General features: G+C 45.4%; 1 protein-coding gene across 2 annotated transcripts; it reads left to right on the top strand.

The window, feature by feature from the left end:
* Positions 1–1,143: 1,143 nt before the first annotated feature.
* On the top strand, positions 1,144–7,807 carry LOC123160776 (phospholipid-transporting ATPase 6). Of its 2 annotated transcripts, none has more exons than XM_044578611.1 (11): positions 1,144–1,374; positions 1,737–3,674; positions 3,789–3,899; positions 4,211–4,487; positions 4,588–4,676; positions 4,780–4,867; positions 5,122–5,331; positions 5,411–5,536; positions 5,638–5,736; positions 5,840–6,031; positions 6,838–7,807. In XM_044578611.1, the coding sequence occupies exons 2-11, from the start codon at positions 1,870–1,872 to the stop codon at positions 7,492–7,494; spliced, it is 3,654 nt and encodes a 1,217-aa protein (XP_044434546.1). In that variant the 5' UTR covers positions 1,144–1,374; positions 1,737–1,869; the 3' UTR covers positions 7,495–7,807. The 2 variants fall into 2 exon arrangements, with proteins under 2 accessions (XP_044434546.1, XP_044434547.1); XM_044578612.1 differs by having other exon boundaries at positions 5,840–6,144; positions 6,838–7,067.
* The last annotated feature ends 10,445 nt before the right edge of the window (positions 7,808–18,252 follow it).

Raw genomic sequence — 18,252 nt, 5'->3', positions numbered from 1 at the left:
TCGACATTGACCGATCAGGCTAGACCGATCAATTCTCACTTAAAGATGACACAACTGCGATGTCAACGACGTAATCGTCATCCACCACTCTACGTCTCTACTGTCCTACCGACACATATAAATAGACGACCAAAGGAGAAATCGTCGGAAGTAAAGACGCCGTTGCATCGCTTTGGATCACTGGCTTACTTTCATCTCGGTGATGGTTGTCGTGCGAGCTACGATAGCACCACAACAACCGCCTTCCATAAGCGCCCCCTCCCCCAAGGGTTCACTAGCAGCAGCGAGGGAGAGGGGTACTGATGCTTCACACAACATCCCCGCCACACCGAGCCAACACTCGTGCCTCATGCCACATCCACATGATCTGACAGGCCTCCCCATCACCGTAATGCACCAGCCCGTGCATTGACGCCGCATCCGATCCACATGCAAGGGTGTCGGATCTAGGCAGACCGACCACCACCGTGGAAACAAGATTGGGAGCCCCGACACCTTCGGTACGGAGCCGCCGCCACCGTTGCAAAGACCGGCGGTAGCGCCGACGAGAAGATGGTGGCAGAGGAGGACAAACTGGGGCGGCCCTAGGGCAGGTAACAATCAGACAAGATCTGCAAGAGATGCTGCTACTTGCCCCAAGTCTCTCTTCCCGCCCAGTGGGATGCCAGCAGTCCAGCACTTTGTTCGTGTGTCCCGTTCTCTACGGACCTCCACCTGGCTGCCGCTGTCGCTTCCACCGGCCAACATCACGACGACCTCGACGTGCCATGCCATGAGTACATCACAGATGGTGCTCTCTCCTCACCAGCAACGAGTTGACAAAAGGCCACGCCCAGCCTGGCGTAGTATCCTGCCGTACTCAACGGATTCAAAATGACCACTCGCGATCTTCTTAATTGAGCGATCGGAACGGAGAAACACCAATCAATCAACCAAAACAATAAAGGCGCAGTATATCAAGCGAAGGAAGAGACCAAACCGGACCGAGCCTCTGCCCGTGCGCCGGCCTGCCCCGCTGTCCTACTCTACTCTACGTGGGGATGGAGATACGGAGGGACCATGAATACGCCTCGCTCGCGAAATGGCGTATTTCGAAAGTTAATCGGAGGTTTAATTAGTAATCCATCTCTCACCGCTCCCCATTCTCTCTCTCCCTCTAGTCGCCTCCCACCTCGCCCCCCGTTGTGTCCCTCCCCTCCTGCCTTCTCGCTCCGCCCTCCAATCCCCTACACGGCAGGCGAGGCGAGGCCAGGCCAGCTCCCCCGCATCCCCGCCCGCCGCGCGAGAATCCCGAGGAGGGATCGGAGGACGGCCGCCTGCCCCTCCGCCAGCCAGCCACCCGGACTCGCCGCTCCCTCCCTCCCTCCCTCCCAGGTGAGCGACGCCGACGCCGACACCCCTTCCCCTCGGCCCGAGCTCCGGCGAATGCTCCTAACGCTCCTTCCGCGTGCCGTGGTTTCTCCCCTCCCCTCCCCTCCGCTTTCTAGTACGAGTTTCGGATTTCTCTCCGTTTTTTCCACGCGTTTTTTTCGCTCTCTTCGTTTCGTGTTGCTGTTCTTCCCTGACGGTGGATGAATTCGCTGGGTAATCACGCGTGGCGCGGAATGCGGCTCGCCGGATTCCAGGAAAAATAATTGGCGGCACGGATTTCCTCGTCGATTTTTTGGATTTATTTATTATTGATCTTATTTCGCTCGCGAGATCACGGCCTGATCCCTCCCCCCCGCAATTCGCAGGTCGAATTCGCCCCGACGGCGTAGGAATCCCCGCAGGAATTCGCCCGAGATTTGATCGGGAGGAGACTCCAATGCTGCCCCTCGCGTAGCCGGAACCGGACCCCGCGCGTCAACAGGGCAGCAGGCCGCCGAGATGGCCCGTGCGCGGAAGCGCGACCGCCTGCGATGGAGCAAGCTCTACACCTTCTCCTGCTTCCACCAGCCCCACACCGACGAGGCCGCCGGCCCCGCCGCCGTCAGCGGCAGCCCCGTCGGCGGCCCGGGCTTCTCGCGCATCGTGCACTGCAACAACTCCATCCTCCACCGCCGGAAGCCGCTCAAGTACCCCACCAACTACATCTCCACCACCAAGTACAACGTCCTCACCTTCCTCCCCAAGGCCATCTTCGAGCAGTTCCGCCGCGTCGCCAACCTCTACTTCCTCCTTACCGCCATCCTCTCGCTCACCCCGGTCTGCCCCTTCTCCCCCGTCAGCATGATCGCCCCCTTGGCCTTTGTGGTCGGGCTCAGTATGATCAAGGAGGCCCTGGAGGACTGGCGAAGGTTCATGCAGGACATGAAGGTGAACAACCGCAAGGTCAGCGTGCACAAGGGTGACGGTGAATTTGAGTTCCGACATTGGGAGGACCTTTGTGTTGGTGATGTGGTCAAGGTTGAGAAGGACCAGTTCTTCCCGGCTGATTTGTTGCTCTTGTCGTCGAGCTATGAGGATGGCATTTGCTACGTTGAGACAATGAACCTGGATGGTGAGACAAACCTGAAGCTGAAAAGGTCACTGGAGGTTACGCTGCCATTGGAAGAGGATGAGACGTTTAAGGATTTCCAGGGAGTGATAAGGTGTGAAGACCCAAACGCGAGCTTGTACACATTCATTGGTAACTTAGACTATGAGAGGCAGGTGTATGCCCTCGATCCGTCTCAGATACTTCTCAGGGACTCAAAGCTGAGGAACACGGCCTTCATCTATGGAGTAGTCATTTTTACAGGGCACGATAGTAAGGTGATGCAGAATTCAACCGAGTCGCCATCAAAGAGGAGCAGGATTGAGAAGAAGATGGATTTGATCATATATATTTTGTTCACTGTTCTGGTTTTAATATCGCTCATCAGTTCGATTGGTTTTGCTGTGAGGATCAAGCTTGATCTGCCCAGATGGTGGTACTTGCAGCCTCAGAACTCCAACAAATTGGACGATCCAACACGCCCTGCTCTTTCTGGGATTTTCCATCTCATTACAGCACTCATTCTCTACGGGTATTTGATTCCGATCTCGCTATATGTCTCAATTGAAGTTGTGAAGGTGGCACAAGCACATTTCATTAACCAGGACATTCATATGTTTGATGAGGAGACTGGCAATACTGCTCAGGCCCGAACGTCAAACTTGAATGAGGAGCTTGGCCAAGTTCATACGATTTTGTCAGATAAAACTGGCACTTTGACCTGTAATCAGATGGATTTCTTGAAGTGTTCAATTGCTGGGGTTTCTTATGGTGTGCGTGCGAGTGAAGTTGAAAGGGCTGCTGCAAAGCAGATGGCATCAGGCGCTGCTGACCAAGATATTCCTGTGCAAGATGTATGGGAGAGTAATGAGGATGAAATCCAGTTAGTGGAAGGAGTTACCTTCAGCGTGGGAAAGACCCAAAAATCCTCGATAAAAGGCTTTAGTTTTGAGGATGACCGTCTTATGCAAGGGCACTGGACCAATGAACCAAATTCCAACATGCTTCTTATGTTCTTCCGGATACTTGCTATTTGTCACACTGCAATCCCTGAGGTGAATGAGGCAACAGGTGCTCTTACTTATGAAGCAGAATCACCTGACGAGGGGGCTTTTCTTGTGGCAGCCAGAGAATTTGGATTTGAATTTTTCAAGAGAACACAAGCGAGTGTCTTCATCAAAGAGAAATACACTTCCTCTAATGGCACAACTGAGAGGTATATGTATTTCAAATTACTGTTGTCCTTAGCTTTTCTATCTTCAGCTGAGAGTATTTGGCTTTCTGATCGCTATTTATTCATGTTTCTTCATCTTCGGTTGGGATTTCTTAGGGAGTTCAAGATTCTCAATTTATTGGAGTTCAACAGCAAAAGAAAGCGAATGACGGTAATTATGAGGGATGAAGATAACCGTATTGTTCTTCTTTGCAAAGGAGCAGATACGTAAGATTCTATACCAAATAGTTTTTGTTTTCTGATGCTTATGTTATTACATCACCATGTGATGTCATCTGTGTTACAGTCTGCTACTTTATCGATCATAGACTAAAAAGATGAAAATAAGAAATGCTGCCAAAAGAGTAGCGTGTACACTCACACTCTGCTGCTTTGTTGATCATAAACTAAAAAGATGAAAAATAAAAAGTGCCACCAAAAGAGTAGCGTGTATGCTTGATTTCCGATTAGGTATTCTCCACACGGGCTGCTCATGCTTTAATCTGACTATCTTATGTTGTTTTTATCCAACCGAGCAGCATTATATTTGATAGACTAGCAAAAAATGGAAGGTTGTATGAGCCAGATACAACCAAGCATCTCAATGAATATGGTGAGGCAGGCTTGCGGACGTTAGCGCTATCATACAGAATGCTTGAGGAATCAGAATATGAATCTTGGAATGCCGAGTTTCTTAAAGCAAAGACATCCATTGGGCCTGATAGGGAATTGCAACTTGAGCGAGTCGCAGATTTGATTGAGAAGGAGCTGATCCTTGTTGGTGCAACAGCGGTTGAGGACAAACTACAAACAGGGGTAATAATGATCTGTTGATTTTTGAGTTGTTATGTTGCTGATCCTGCTATCACGCTAGTAGCTGTTTTGACTTGTTATGTTTCTTCTCATATTGTATCAGGTTCCTCAGTGCATTGATCGCTTGGCGCAAGCAGGTCTCAAAATCTGGGTTCTGACAGGCGATAAGATGGAAACTGCAATTAACATAGGGTAAGCTCTTTCCTATAAGAGTTACTCTTAACAGTAATATTTGTAATCCTACGTGTGACAATGCGTCTTTCTTCTGAACATTTTGTTCATTTCTTCTTTGCAGATACGCATGCAGTTTACTTAGGCAAGGCATGAAACAGATATCCTTGTCCACAACCGCTGGTGACCAAGTAGCCCAGGATGCACAAAAGGTACCTTTGCACAGCATTTTCTCATATACTCCCTCCGTTCCTAAATATAAGTCTTTTTAGAGATTCCAATGTGGACTACATACGGAGCAAAATGATTGAATCTACACTCTAAAATATGTCTATATACATCCGTATGTAGTCCTTATTGAAATCTCTAAAGAGACTTATATTTAGGAACGGAAGGAGTACTATAGATGGATTTAGTCTATATGGCAGTCATCTTTGCTTTGCATTCGTCTTTGGAACCTGAGCAGGCTGCGAAAGAGAGTCTTATGTTGCAAATCGCCAATGCTTCACAAATGGTAAAGCTAGAGAAGGATCCTGACGCAGCATTTGCTCTTGTTATTGATGGAAAAGCTCTTACATTTGCTTTGGAAGATGACATGAAGAATATGTTCTTGAATCTAGCAGTAGAGTGTGCTTCTGTCATATGTTGCCGTGTGTCTCCAAGACAGAAAGCACTGGTAACCTCATCTATCGCCAATCCATGATCTGGGTTTTATACATAAGCCAATGCTGAGTTTGCTCGTTTTCGTGTTGCAGGTGACCCGACTGGTCAAAGAAGGCCTTGGAAAAACTACTTTAGCAGTAGGTGATGGTGCAAATGATGTGGGCATGATTCAAGAAGCTGATATTGGTGTTGGTATTAGTGGGGTCGAAGGCATGCAGGTCTGTCTAGATTATTACTATTCTCTTGGTAACTAGTGCATTGCGAGGAGATGTATTAATAGTTTAATTGTAAATGACGATGGCTTCTTTCTTTTGTCCAGGCTGTGATGGCGAGTGACTTTTCTATTTCCCAATTTCGGTTCCTTGAGCGACTTCTTGTTGTACATGGCCATTGGTGCTACAAGAGAATTGCCCAAATGGTGCCACTCAAAACGCTTCATTTGTTTTGTTACATTCTGTTGAACTATATTGTTTCGCATATGTGGTATAATGTTTTCTGAGTCCTCTTCCATTGAATTGCAGATCTGCTACTTCTTTTACAAGAATATTACCTTTGGACTTACAATATTTTACTTCGAGGCATTCGCTGGATTTTCTGGGCAATCAGTCTATGATGATTGGTTTATGCTGCTTTTCAACGTTGTTCTTACCTCTCTACCTGTTATATCACTTGGAGTATTTGAGCAAGATGTTTCTGCTGAAATCTGCTTGCAGGTATGTGACAGAATATTCGACTTACTTAAGCCTGTGACATATATGGCTTATATGAAAAATAAACATGCTCGGAAAGGGAACACCATAAAGTGGACTTCTGGGATGTTGTAATGGTGCGTTGCATTTTGTTATGCTGTATGTGGGGTCTTAACCTTTTTTTGTTTGGGGGGGGGGGGTGCTAAGAGCCTGTGACTGTTGCAGAAGATTCTCTTTATTTTGTTTATTTGCTTCCATATCAGTACGCTTCCGAAGTTGAAGCTAACAAAGGAGATATGAATAATGTGTCGAACTTTGTTTCATCAACCATGAATCCCGAATATAGTCCCATCTGGGGGTTAGGTAGTATTGCGCCACTGCCTAGTACCAGAATAACAACATTATGCTCATGACATTGCTATGCATGTTTAAGAGAAGTACAAAAGGAATTGTGAGTACTCTAAAATTTACTCCATAATAAGTACTATCCATGTTTCGGTTACACTTACACATAAGTTTCTATCCTCTTTCAGTATGCTTGTTCATTTAATTCATGTGTGTTCCCTTTCCGTTGATATAGAGTGTTGGAATTTTAGAAATATAGTTTGGTTTAATGTGCATTGAATTCCATTTCTTCATTCTTTATTCAATAACACGAATTCACAGTTCTATGAATATCTACTTCAAGTATTTATGGATGAGTGATCCTAATGAAAGGCACAAGTCATTCTATGCACTTCCATTTAAATTTCTGTATGTGTTGGCCCTTTGCACCATAGGACTTAATCTGGATGTCCACCAACTGATATGGCATAATTTTCACTTTGCAGTTCCCAGCGCTATATCAGCAAGGACCAAATAACCTTTTCTTTGACTGGTACCGGATTTTAGGATGGATGGCGAATGGCCTCTACTCATCTCTGGCGATATTCTTTCTCAACATCTGTATATTCTATGATCAAGCAATCCGCTCTGGTGGACAGACTGCCGACATGGCTTCAGTGGGAACCACCATGTTCTCCTGCATCATCTGGGCTGTCAATATACAGATTGCTCTGACAATGAGCCATTTCACCTGGATTCAACATTTGTTTGTGTGGGGCAGCATAGGGACTTGGTATGTCTTCATTATCACATACGGGATGGCTTTGAAGTCCCGAGACAACTTCCAGATTATGACAGAAGTTCTCGGGCCAGCTCCCATTTACTGGGCAGCGACCCTTCTGGTGACTGCTGCTTGCAACATCCCCTACCTGATTCACATATCCTACCAGAGATCATGCAATCCACTTGATCACCATGTGATTCAGGAGATCAAGTACCTACGGAAAGACGTCGAAGACGAAACAATGTGGAAGAGGGAACGGTCTAAGGCGAGACAGAGGACCAAGATTGGTTTCACCGCAAGGGTAGACGCAAAGATTAAGCAGCTCAAGGGGAGGTTGCATAAGAAAAGCCCATCGTTAACCATCCATACTGTAGCGTAGAACACCTCAGAGTCATCTGGTAGTCTCGTCGACAGTAGTTGTCGCCTTACGTGCTCCTGCAAGGCAGCGGTTTTTGGCTTCACCGAGTGATAAGGCGGTTTTTTTCTCTTTGTCCAGCCTAATTTTTTCTTTCAATTTGTTGCTGTTCTTTTTTCTTGTTCATTTGTGTAAGAAATGTTGGGTTGTAATTGGTGGCCTTACCCACAAGTAGAAGTTCTGAAGCCAGCCGTGTAAAAAGTATAGCCCCTTTCAGTTGGAAGAGACAAACCTACCGAGATAGCTGACAGTATATGTATATCTGCAATTTTGACTATACTTGTGACTCTGTTATCTGTAATGCTGATGGTAGTAGCATTGCCCCTGCGTACTGAACAGAACCGAGCATTGTATTCTTGGTTGTTCATAGTACTAGACTTTCCTATACCACAGTGTTAGTGAGCATTCATACAATGAGCAGAAACCGTATCTTACATGGTGCGGAAAATCACTGCGGGCAGCATAATTTGGAAAAAAGCCAGTCTTCTCTCATCCACATTGATTTGCTGATGCAGTTTGCTTGCATTGCAAATGATCCATTTACATCATCTATCTATAATGTTGGCTAGTGATAACATATTTAGCGGCTACAGTATGTGTGTGTGTCAATTGTGTATATATATGTATCATATACAATAATCATCCTAAGAGCGGAAGTAGTTCGGTTGGGAGGATGGCTAGATCGAAAACGTCTCATCCTGATAAAGACCATATGATCTAGATCTTGGCCCCTTTCAATTTGCAGGATTCAGAATAACAATAGAAAAATCTTAGGCCTGCAATATTAGCCCACTTATAGCTGAGTTAGTACTAACTTTGTTTGGTTGAAAACAACAAAACAAATGAATCTTTCCAGGAGGTTTGATTAGAGGGAAAAAACTCCTATGAAATATAGAGTGAATGACTCCTTAAAAAAATCCTATAAGATTCAGTCGTACAATTAAAAAATTCACATAGGAAAAAATTCTAATGATTCAGGTTCTTGAGTTTTGTCATGAAAATCCTTTTAATCAAAGAGGCTTTAATAGAGCCACGGGAGAACAAAGATCGCCTTGTGGACCAAATGAAGCAATCCACTAGCACGACAATTCATGGTTACATGTGTTGACACTTCATGCAATTTGCTTTTCAAACTTGTTCCATTGTGTTTCGACTATATATTATATTTGTTCAGTTTGGTTATATATTTGTTTGACATTTTTATTAGTTTGCTTTAGAACTGCCTTTATTTCCTTTCAAATTTCTTGCGATTTGATTTCAAATATGTTCAGTTTGAACTAAATAGCATGTTTCCTTTCTATTCTCATTTTCTCTCCTTTAAGTTTAGCTTTTTACCGTCAGTGTGAGATTAATTTATTTGTTCCTCTGCTTCTATCTATAATTGTGAATGTTGGAAATGGAAGGGAAGTATGTGGCCTCATCAAAGATGCAAAAGAAAATCAAGTCGACCGAGACACACCGTAATATATGGTCGGTTTTTGTGATCCCTCTGACAACATACATTAACATTATTAGAATGCGGGAATGTTCGTCTTGCACATGCCTAACCATTTCGGACCTTTTGTCAACCGTTCAAATGCATTTAACCGACTTCATGTTATTGTTGCAATTTTACTGGGTCAGTTGCTACACAACAACAACAACAACAACAATAATAGTATTTAGTCCAAACAAGTTGGGGTAGGCTAGAGGTGAAACCCATAGGATCTCGCGACCAACTCATGGTTCGGGCACATGGATAGCAAGCTTCCACGCATCCCTATCCATAGCTAGTTCTTTGGTGATACTCCAATCCTTCAGATCTCTCTTTACGGACTCCTACCATGTCAAATTCAGTCAACCTCTCCTGATATTCACCGCATGCTTTAGCTGTTCGGTATGCACTGGAGCTTCTGGAGGCCTACGCTGAATATGCCCAAACCATCTTAGACGATGTTGAACAAGCTTCTCTTCAGTTGGTGCTAGCCCAACTCGATCTCGTATATCATCATTCCAGACTAGACCCTTCCTCATGTGGTCACACATCCATCTCAACATACGCATCTCCGCCACACGTAACTGTTGAACATGTCGCCTTTTAGTCGGCCAACACTCAGCGCCATACAACATTGCTGGTCGAACCGCCGTCCTATAAAACTTGCCTTTTAGCTTTTGTGCCACTCTCTTGTCACAGAGAATGCCAGAAGTTTGGCGCCACTTCATCCATCCGGCTTTGATTCGATGGTTCACATCTTCATCAATGCCCCCATCCTTCTGCAACATTGACCCCCAAATATCGAAAGATGTCCTTTTGTGGGACCACATGCCCATCAAGGCTAACCTCCTCCTCCTCGCGCCTAGTAGTACTGAAACCGCACATCATGTACTCGGTTTTAGTTCTACTAAGTCTAAACCCTTTCGATTCCAAGGTTTGTCACCACAACTCTAACTTCCTATTTACCCCTGTCCGACTATCGTCAACTAGCACCACATCATCCGCAAAGAGCATAAATGATGTGTCCCAGATACTCAATAGTAGGTGAACCAAAGGTGCATTCAGACTTCTTGAGAAAAAGTCATCATAGAATTTCCATAACATTTATCAAGTAGTGTTTATGCTCTTCGAGAGTTTTACAATATATGAAAATGTCATAAAAAACACTAGTACAAACTTCATGAGATATGGAGGGAAAATCTTGTTCATTCATGCTTGAATTGTTGCAGGGGCATTAGTAAGACCAAATAACATTACCGGGTACTCAAAATGCCCAAGACATGTCCTGAATGTAGTCTTGTGCACACCATCAGGACCCATTCTAATTTGGTGATATTCATCCTCGTCCAGTAAATCCTCTATTACATGAATACGGATTTGTTCTTGATTGATTGTGAAGCTCAGTGTGCCCCACCCCCACCCACCCACACATTGGGCCTCTATATTCCACCTTTTTTCTAACCAAGATAGGGGGAGAAGTATAAGGACTTTCATTAGGCCGTAGAACTGCATACTTTAATAATGCCAAGAGAAATTTGATGATCACTATCCCTAGCACCGTTTGTACCATTACAAATCTGCCTATTTCAAAGTAAGGTCAACTTTGCATTCTTGGGGAGCTTGAGCTAGTTGGAATTTTTTCTTCACTTGTCCGATCCAACTCAAAAAGTTGTCACCACTGAAACAGGGGAAAACCATTTTATGACCTTTGGAAATGCTTTTCATAAATTGATACCCTTTTTTCTGTTAATGAGTTTTTAGTCTAAATTGTGTAACTGTAACTCCTCCAATCGTAATTGTGCTAGAGATTCACCTTGATTTTCAATTTTCTTTCCAATTGCAGCTTGCACTTACACTTGAGGTGGTTCCTTCTCAACAGTTATAGAGGTAGAAGTTGGATATCCAGGGGTGGAGGGTGGGTAGTTTCACGTTGCATTTTCTTCAGAATTGAGAAGATCTCGGTCTACACCTCCGAATTTGTCTCCACCAGTAATTCCATCTTGTGACGCCCGGATAATTAAGCTACAGTAATTCTCTGCTAATGATGCCACACCACTTCGATTACTATCGCTAATCTCGTGTTAGTTTGAAACCGATTCAAATTCAAATTCAATTAAAGGCAAATAATAAAAGTTTTCAAACAATGTAACCAAAATGTTCAAGGTGGGTCAGATAAATCATGTGTAAATACGATGGAGAAACCAAACCTTGATAAAATGTTTAAGGGCTCTAAACTAATTAAAACAGTAGTGAAAACAATTAAACAAATACCTATTGGATTTTATAAAATATTAAAAATATTTTATTATGGGTTAAGAATTGATGTGACAACAATTTACTTATAAATACTACTTTAGGTACTAGTGGTGATTTTTGTTAAAACTAAAAATTAAAAGAAACTACAAATGAAACAGAAAAGAAAATAAGAAAAGGAATCAAAACAGAAACAGAACTAACACACACACACACACACACAAAAAGGAAAGAACCCCCCGGGGCTCCGGCCTAGCAGCCCCCGGCCCAACTGGGCCAAGTCCCTGCCAGGCCGGCCCACCCCCATGGCCCCTTAACCCCCCACCCCGACCGGAACCCTAACCGGTCCACTCCCCACGTTCCCCACTCCCCCCGATCTCTCCCCTTCGCTCCCTCGTCTCCTCCCCCCGATCCAATTTGGATCGGGGCACGACCCGTCGCTCGGTGCCGCCTCGTTGCGCCGCCGCCACCTCCACCTCGTCGTCTACTCCGCCGGCCTACCTCCTCGCCCCTCTCCTCGCCAGACGCCGTCCACACACGTTGCAGCCGCACACCGTCGCCGCCTCGTCCCGCCACTGCTTCGCCGGAGTCGCCCACCGTCGCCTCCTCGTCCTCCTCCCCGAGCACGCGTCGCTCAACTACAGGGCCATGTGAGCCCTCCTTCCCTTTCTCTCTTCCTCTTTGGCAGATCCGCCATCGTGTCGTCCGAGCCTCGCTCTCAACGTACTCACTTCACGCGCTGCACGCCCGTCGCGCTGTGTCTCCTCGTCCAGCGCCGGTTCCCTCTCCCCTCTGTCCCCGCGTGAGCACCACCGCATCGGCTTGCTTGTCGGCTTGCCGCTGCATGCGCCAACCACGCCGTCCCGCACCCGCGCACTGCGTCGCCGTGGTTGCGACCTGTGCCCCTCGCCGCAAGCGCTCCGGCGCCTGCTCGCAGCCGTCGCCACCTCCATCATGTCGCTACTCCCTTGACCGCACCGCCACTGCCTCTGCTGGCTACCGCTTCCCCTCCCGCGCACATCGCCTCTGCCACATCCTCATCGGCGCTTCCTCCGCCCTGGCCGGCGCTCTCCTCCGCCCCGGCCAGCGCCTGGGGCCAGCCGGGCTGCGCCCGCCTCCGGTGCCCGTTAGCGCCCGGGCGCGCGCTAGTGCCTGTAACCGTGGGCCCTCTAGGCCCTTTGCCTATGACGTTGGGGCCCCATGCCCAAAACAAAAAAAAGGATCAATAATAATAATAAAATTAATTAATTAATTAATTAAATTAATTAATTAATCTTGTTTAGTTAACTAATTAACTCTAATTAACCTGCTAATTAGATGTTAACAAATTGTTAGTCTTCAGCCTATGACATGTGGGACCCACCGTCAGTTTGACCAGTCAACACCCCTGTTGACTGCTGACGTCATGCTGATGTCAGCGTGCACTATTCTGGATAATGTTGAATTAAATTAATTAAATAAATTCTAAAATGATCTAAATTTTTTAAAATTAATATAAAATAAACCGTAGCTCGGATCGAAAAACTTTGTACATGAAAGTTACTCAGAACGACGAGACGAATCCGGACACGCGGCCCGTTCGTCCGCCACACATCCCTAGCATAGTGAACCTGCAACATTTCACCTCCCGTTCATCTGTCCAAAAACGCGAAACACCGGGATACTTTCCCGGATGTTTCTCCCCTTCGTCGGTACCACCGACTACCGTGTTAGGGCACACCGAACACCGTGTATTTCTTTGTTATGCTTTGTGATGCTTTGTTTGCTCTGTTATTTATTGTGTTCCCTCTCCGTTACTTCTTTCCGGTAGACCACGAGACTGCCGGCGACCCCCAGTTCGACTACGGTGTTGTCGACTCGTCCTTCTTGCCAGAGCAACTAGGCAAGCCCCCCCTTTGATCACTAGATATCACCTATTCTACTCTCTACTGCTTGCATTAGAGTAGTGTAGCATGTTACTGTTTCGATTAATCCTATTCTGATGCATAGCCTGTCATTGTTGCTACAGCCATTGATACCTTACCCGCAATCCTAATTGTTTAGTATAGGATGCTAGTTTATCATCCTTGGCCCTACATTCTTGTCAGTCTGTCTCGCTATACTATTGGGCCATGATCACTCGGGAGGTGATCACGGGTATATACTATACATACATACATACTATACAGATGGTGACTAAAGTCGGGTCAGCTCGATGAGTACCCGCAAGTGATTCTGATGAGGGGGCTGAAAGGACAGGTGGCTCCATCCCGGTAGAGGTGGGCCTGGGTTCCCGACGGCCCCCGACTGTTACTTTGTGGCGGAGCGACAGGGTAGGCTGAGACCACCTAGGAGACAGGTGGGCCTGGCCCTGTTCGGCGTTCGCGGACACTTAACACGCTTAACGAGATCTTGGTATTTGATCTGAGTCTGGCCATTTGGTCTATACGCACTAACCATCTACGCGGGAGTAGTTATGGGTATCCCGGCGTCGTGGTATCAGCCGAAGCCTTCTAGACGTCAGCGACTGAGCGGCGCGCGCCGGATTGGAACGTAAGCCTGCTCTTGTATTAGGGGGCTAGTTCTGCTTTCGGCCGCCCACGCAACGTGCAGGTGTGCAATGGGTGATGTGCCCAGACCCCTGCGCCATAGGAGTTAGACCGGTGTGCTGACCTCTCTGTTAGGCCTAGGTGGGGCTGCAACGTGTTGATCTTCCGAGGCCGGGCATGACCCAGGAAAGTGTGTCCGGCCAAATGGGATCGAGCGTGTTGGGTTATGTGGTGCACCCCTGCAGGGAAGTTAATCTATTCGAATAGCCGTGATCTTCGGTAACAGGACGACTTGGAGTTGTACCATGACCTTATGACAACTAGAACCGGATACATAATAAAACACACCCTTCCAAGTTCCACAGACAACCCGGTGATCGCTTTTCCACAGGGCGATGAGGGAAGGATCGTCAGGTAGGATTATGCTATGCTATGCTACTTGGAGATGCTACTTGGAGGACTTCAGTCTACTCTCTTCTACATGCTGCAAGATGGAGGCTGCCAGAAGCGTAGTCTTCGACAGGATTAGCTATCCCCCTCTTATTCTGGCATTCTGCAGTTCAGTCCACCGATATGATCCTTTACACATATACCCATGCATATGTAGTGTAGCTCCTTGCTTGCGAGTACTTTCGATGAGTACTCACGGTTGCTTTTCTCCCTCTTTTCCCCTTTCCCTTCTACCTGGTTGTCGCAACCAGATGCTGGAGCCCTGGAGCCAGACGCCACCGTCGACGACGACTACTACACTGGAGGTGCCTACTACTACGTGCAGGCTGCTGACGACGACCATGAGTAGTTTAGGAGGATCCCAGGCAGGAGGCCTGCGCCTCTTTCGATCTGTATCCCAGTTTGTGCTAGCCTTCTTAAGGCAAACTTGTTTACCTTATGTCTGTACTCAGATATTGTTGCTTCCGCTGACTCGTCTATGATCGAGCACTTGTATTCGAGCCCTCGAGGCCCCTGGCTTGTATTATGATGATTGTATGACTTATTTATGTTTTAGAGTTGTGTTGTGATATCTTCCCGTGAGTCCTTGATTTTGATCGTACACATTTGCGTGCATGATTAGTGTACAATTGAATCCGGGGCGTCACAAGTTGGTATCAGAGCCGACTGCCTGTAGGAATCCCCCTTCCACACTCCTTGGCCGAAGTCGAGTCTAGACTTTACCAAACATTTACTAACATGGCTGTGTGGCCCATGGGCCCACGTCGCCATTGGGTGGTATTATGATCTTTTACTCCTTATCTATACTCTGGGACTCTGATCTCTCTTCTATTCGGGTTAAATGAATTTTGCTAAATCTAACATTAGGATCTCGTTATCACTTTCATCCGGAGAGCCCCTTATTACTGATGATCGTCTGCTGCACGTGAAGACCCTGAAGATACTCTCCGTTGTTAACCCGAGAACCTGTGTTCATCGCGTTTGCAATTCTCGTTCCACCGTCAACCCTTATGGATAACTACTTATAGTTGTTATTCTTATATTCATCCCCAGTTGGTCTTGTTATTACAAGATACCCCGAAACACTCGTCATTGTTTCGATAATCCTTTAAGCTTACTGCCTTGCTGTTCTTTGTCACCTGAATACCCATACGGATAATTCTCGCACTTATCGAGTATCCGCTCATCCCCTAGTTGTTCATGTGTTTCACAATGGTCTTCGAAATATTATTCGATCCTCCAAAAATCCTTAGTAGCTTATTGCTCTGCAATACTTGACTACTTGCATGATGGATGCTTTCCATATGTCTGGCAATATTCGTTAGTATTCTTAGGCACCGTCTTTTTGATCATTTTGATTCAACATGAGTGCGAATGCACACAATCATCAGTTGATCCTTTTAAATTATCTTTCCAGCTCGGACGTCATTTTAAACATGAGCTGGTTCTCGACCAATCCAGTTGTCGATTATTGTACCCCTAAGGCTATTCTACTTATCCATCCCTAATCAGAACATTGCTTCTGATCCCTTGATTTTAAAATCTTAATTCCTTTGCATTTGAGCTCTGGATTAGTCAGTTGTTTCTATAATCCACTGCCCTTGCATTGTTACTTCCTCTGGTTGTGTGCCGATGCTCACATCAGCTCTGTTATGGACCGACAGATCCTTTAATGGATTTTATCCGACATCGCCCTTCATGTTCAATAACCTTGTGAACCTTACCTCGGATACATAATGCCTTTGTTAAATTGTATCATCTACTTTCTCAACCTTGCTCTACTTTCAAGCTTGTGATATTTACTCTTGAAACTTGTGGTATATGTTTCTAAGAAGCCTCTATGGGTTGAACATATGCCTTCTCTAAACCGTGTGAACCCAAAAGTTTTCATGAGTCATACTCTTCTGGTGCTTCGCCAGATAAAATTTCAACACTGCAACTTCTTCGAAGACGGGAAGTGAATGAAAGGTTATGCATTGAAGAAGTGGGAGTCGACCTTGAACTTTGTGTTCATGCCCATGGACATGATGTAGATCCTATCATGGAAACTTCTTGTAATAATAAATATTTCCTTGATAAATATCATCTGGTAGCTGTGAATTGATCCTTTGCAACCGTGGTTCCGACCATGTTTGTTCTCCTTTGATTTTATTTCTCGGACAAGTGAAATTACTTGCCTTCTGCAGATCAGTACGCCTTCCCAACCTCTATTTTGTTCTACCTTCGAGTATTACCCCCTGGTATCTCGAGAATATCCACCCATTGCACTTCATCTATGAAATTCTGATGAAGTAGTACCTTTTCTCATCATAGTCACTCCACGGGTTCTGGGTTGTCGTCAACCGAGAACACCAATTGGTGAATCGAATCAATACTGAGATTCATTACTCTCAGTACTTTGTTGTTGAGAAGTTTAATACTCCATCACGTAACTCCTAGCCTGATCGGCTATATCATTATCATGCTAAACCTTAACTGTGCTACCTGGCCCTTAATCTCGAAGCACAACTTTCGATGATGAGCTAAGCTTACGTCGATCTTCCTCGTCCTATCAATTCTCCTTGAACAGCAAACTTGATTCCAAGTTTGTGTCGTACCCTTGGTTCCAATAACCTTTCGCTTCACCATTTCATTTGACTTGATGTCATCGCCGATCGATTACATCTTGAAATCTCTCGACAAAGTGTGTCATGATCATCATCAACCTTATGAGCTCTTCCAAGATATCTATCGAATTCTTGATGAGAAATAGCATCCTTTGCCCTCGATGGTTTGGGCTATCATCCACAACATTATTGCATTCCCTCCAACACCAAAAATTGTTCATGTTTTGTGTTGTACCTTGAGTCCCTTGCTATCCAACTTATGTTATGATTCTACCGCGGAGTATTACCATCTTTGATGTCAAGAATGTTGTGAGGATTGCTCCACCTCTTTAGAATTCTTGCTATAATGATACTTCTCACCATCACCATTCTTTCTTGGTCCTCGTGTTGATTCCAACCGGGGTACTTTGGATTCTGCATTTCTAGCAACCCTATTACTTTGAAGTTAATGGTCGGCCGTTCATTCTTAGACTATTGATTATTGAATCACCATTCTGACATTGCTCGTGCAACCCAACCCTTATTTCGGGCGCACCTCTCAACCAATGTTTAATTGTGTATGTTTTCCTCGAGCATACTTCCTTATATCATTTGATCTGACAAATGTTATCTCCTTATCAACATAATTGTGGGGATCCATCTTTTCGGATATCTCATTGAATTAACGCTGAGTCCATAAGCCACCTCCTCATCCTCTTCTTGAGTTAACGATGAACTCTTGTTTTGGAACTCGCTTCCATAGTTCATTTCCTGAGAATCTTTGACGTCATCACGTCGATTTGTGTCACACCTTTTCTCCTCAAGCATCGTGAGTTTGATGTATCCTCACACCAAACAGATCTGAATCTCGGTCAGATATGATGGTTGGAACACTTTTCCAAGAGTAATAACACTGGTCTTTTATGACCCGGTAAGGTGATGGCATGTCCAGCACACCTGGCCGGATGACCTGCTGTTATAGTTTCCTTTTTAACAAGGTTAACCAATTTTCCATGAGGAACTTGAATGCCTTGTTTAATAAGTTATCCTGATGGATCCTTTGTATATCCAAAGTCCGACCTTTGCTTGAAGACCATGTCAATGCTATCTCGAAGCATGTCCATGGTACTTCGATTTTCAATAAGAACATTTGAAGCACCATGCTAAATGTTTCTTGTTGAAATTACCCAAACACCGTTGTATGGGTAATGTCATGAAATTTCTCTCCTCTTATCTAAAGGGTTTTCTACCTTATATCCCGTCTTGGATATCATCCTGTGCTTGACTTTGGGAAGGATATACCCCTGATATATGTGTTTAAACACATTTTCCTTTTCGTTGTTTTGTTCAAACTTTCTTATAATCTACTTAACTGAGCAATGGTAATTCCCTGCTTAGGTAAGCACCTCATGGTACAACTCTGCCAGTAAGG

This window comes from Triticum aestivum, chromosome 7B (assembly GCF_018294505.1).
Source record: "Triticum aestivum cultivar Chinese Spring chromosome 7B, IWGSC CS RefSeq v2.1, whole genome shotgun sequence".
Taxonomy (NCBI): Eukaryota; Viridiplantae; Streptophyta; class Magnoliopsida; order Poales; family Poaceae; genus Triticum; species Triticum aestivum.
The sequence above is the reverse complement of the archived record's forward strand: the minus strand, read 5'-3'. Positions and strand labels throughout refer to the sequence as shown.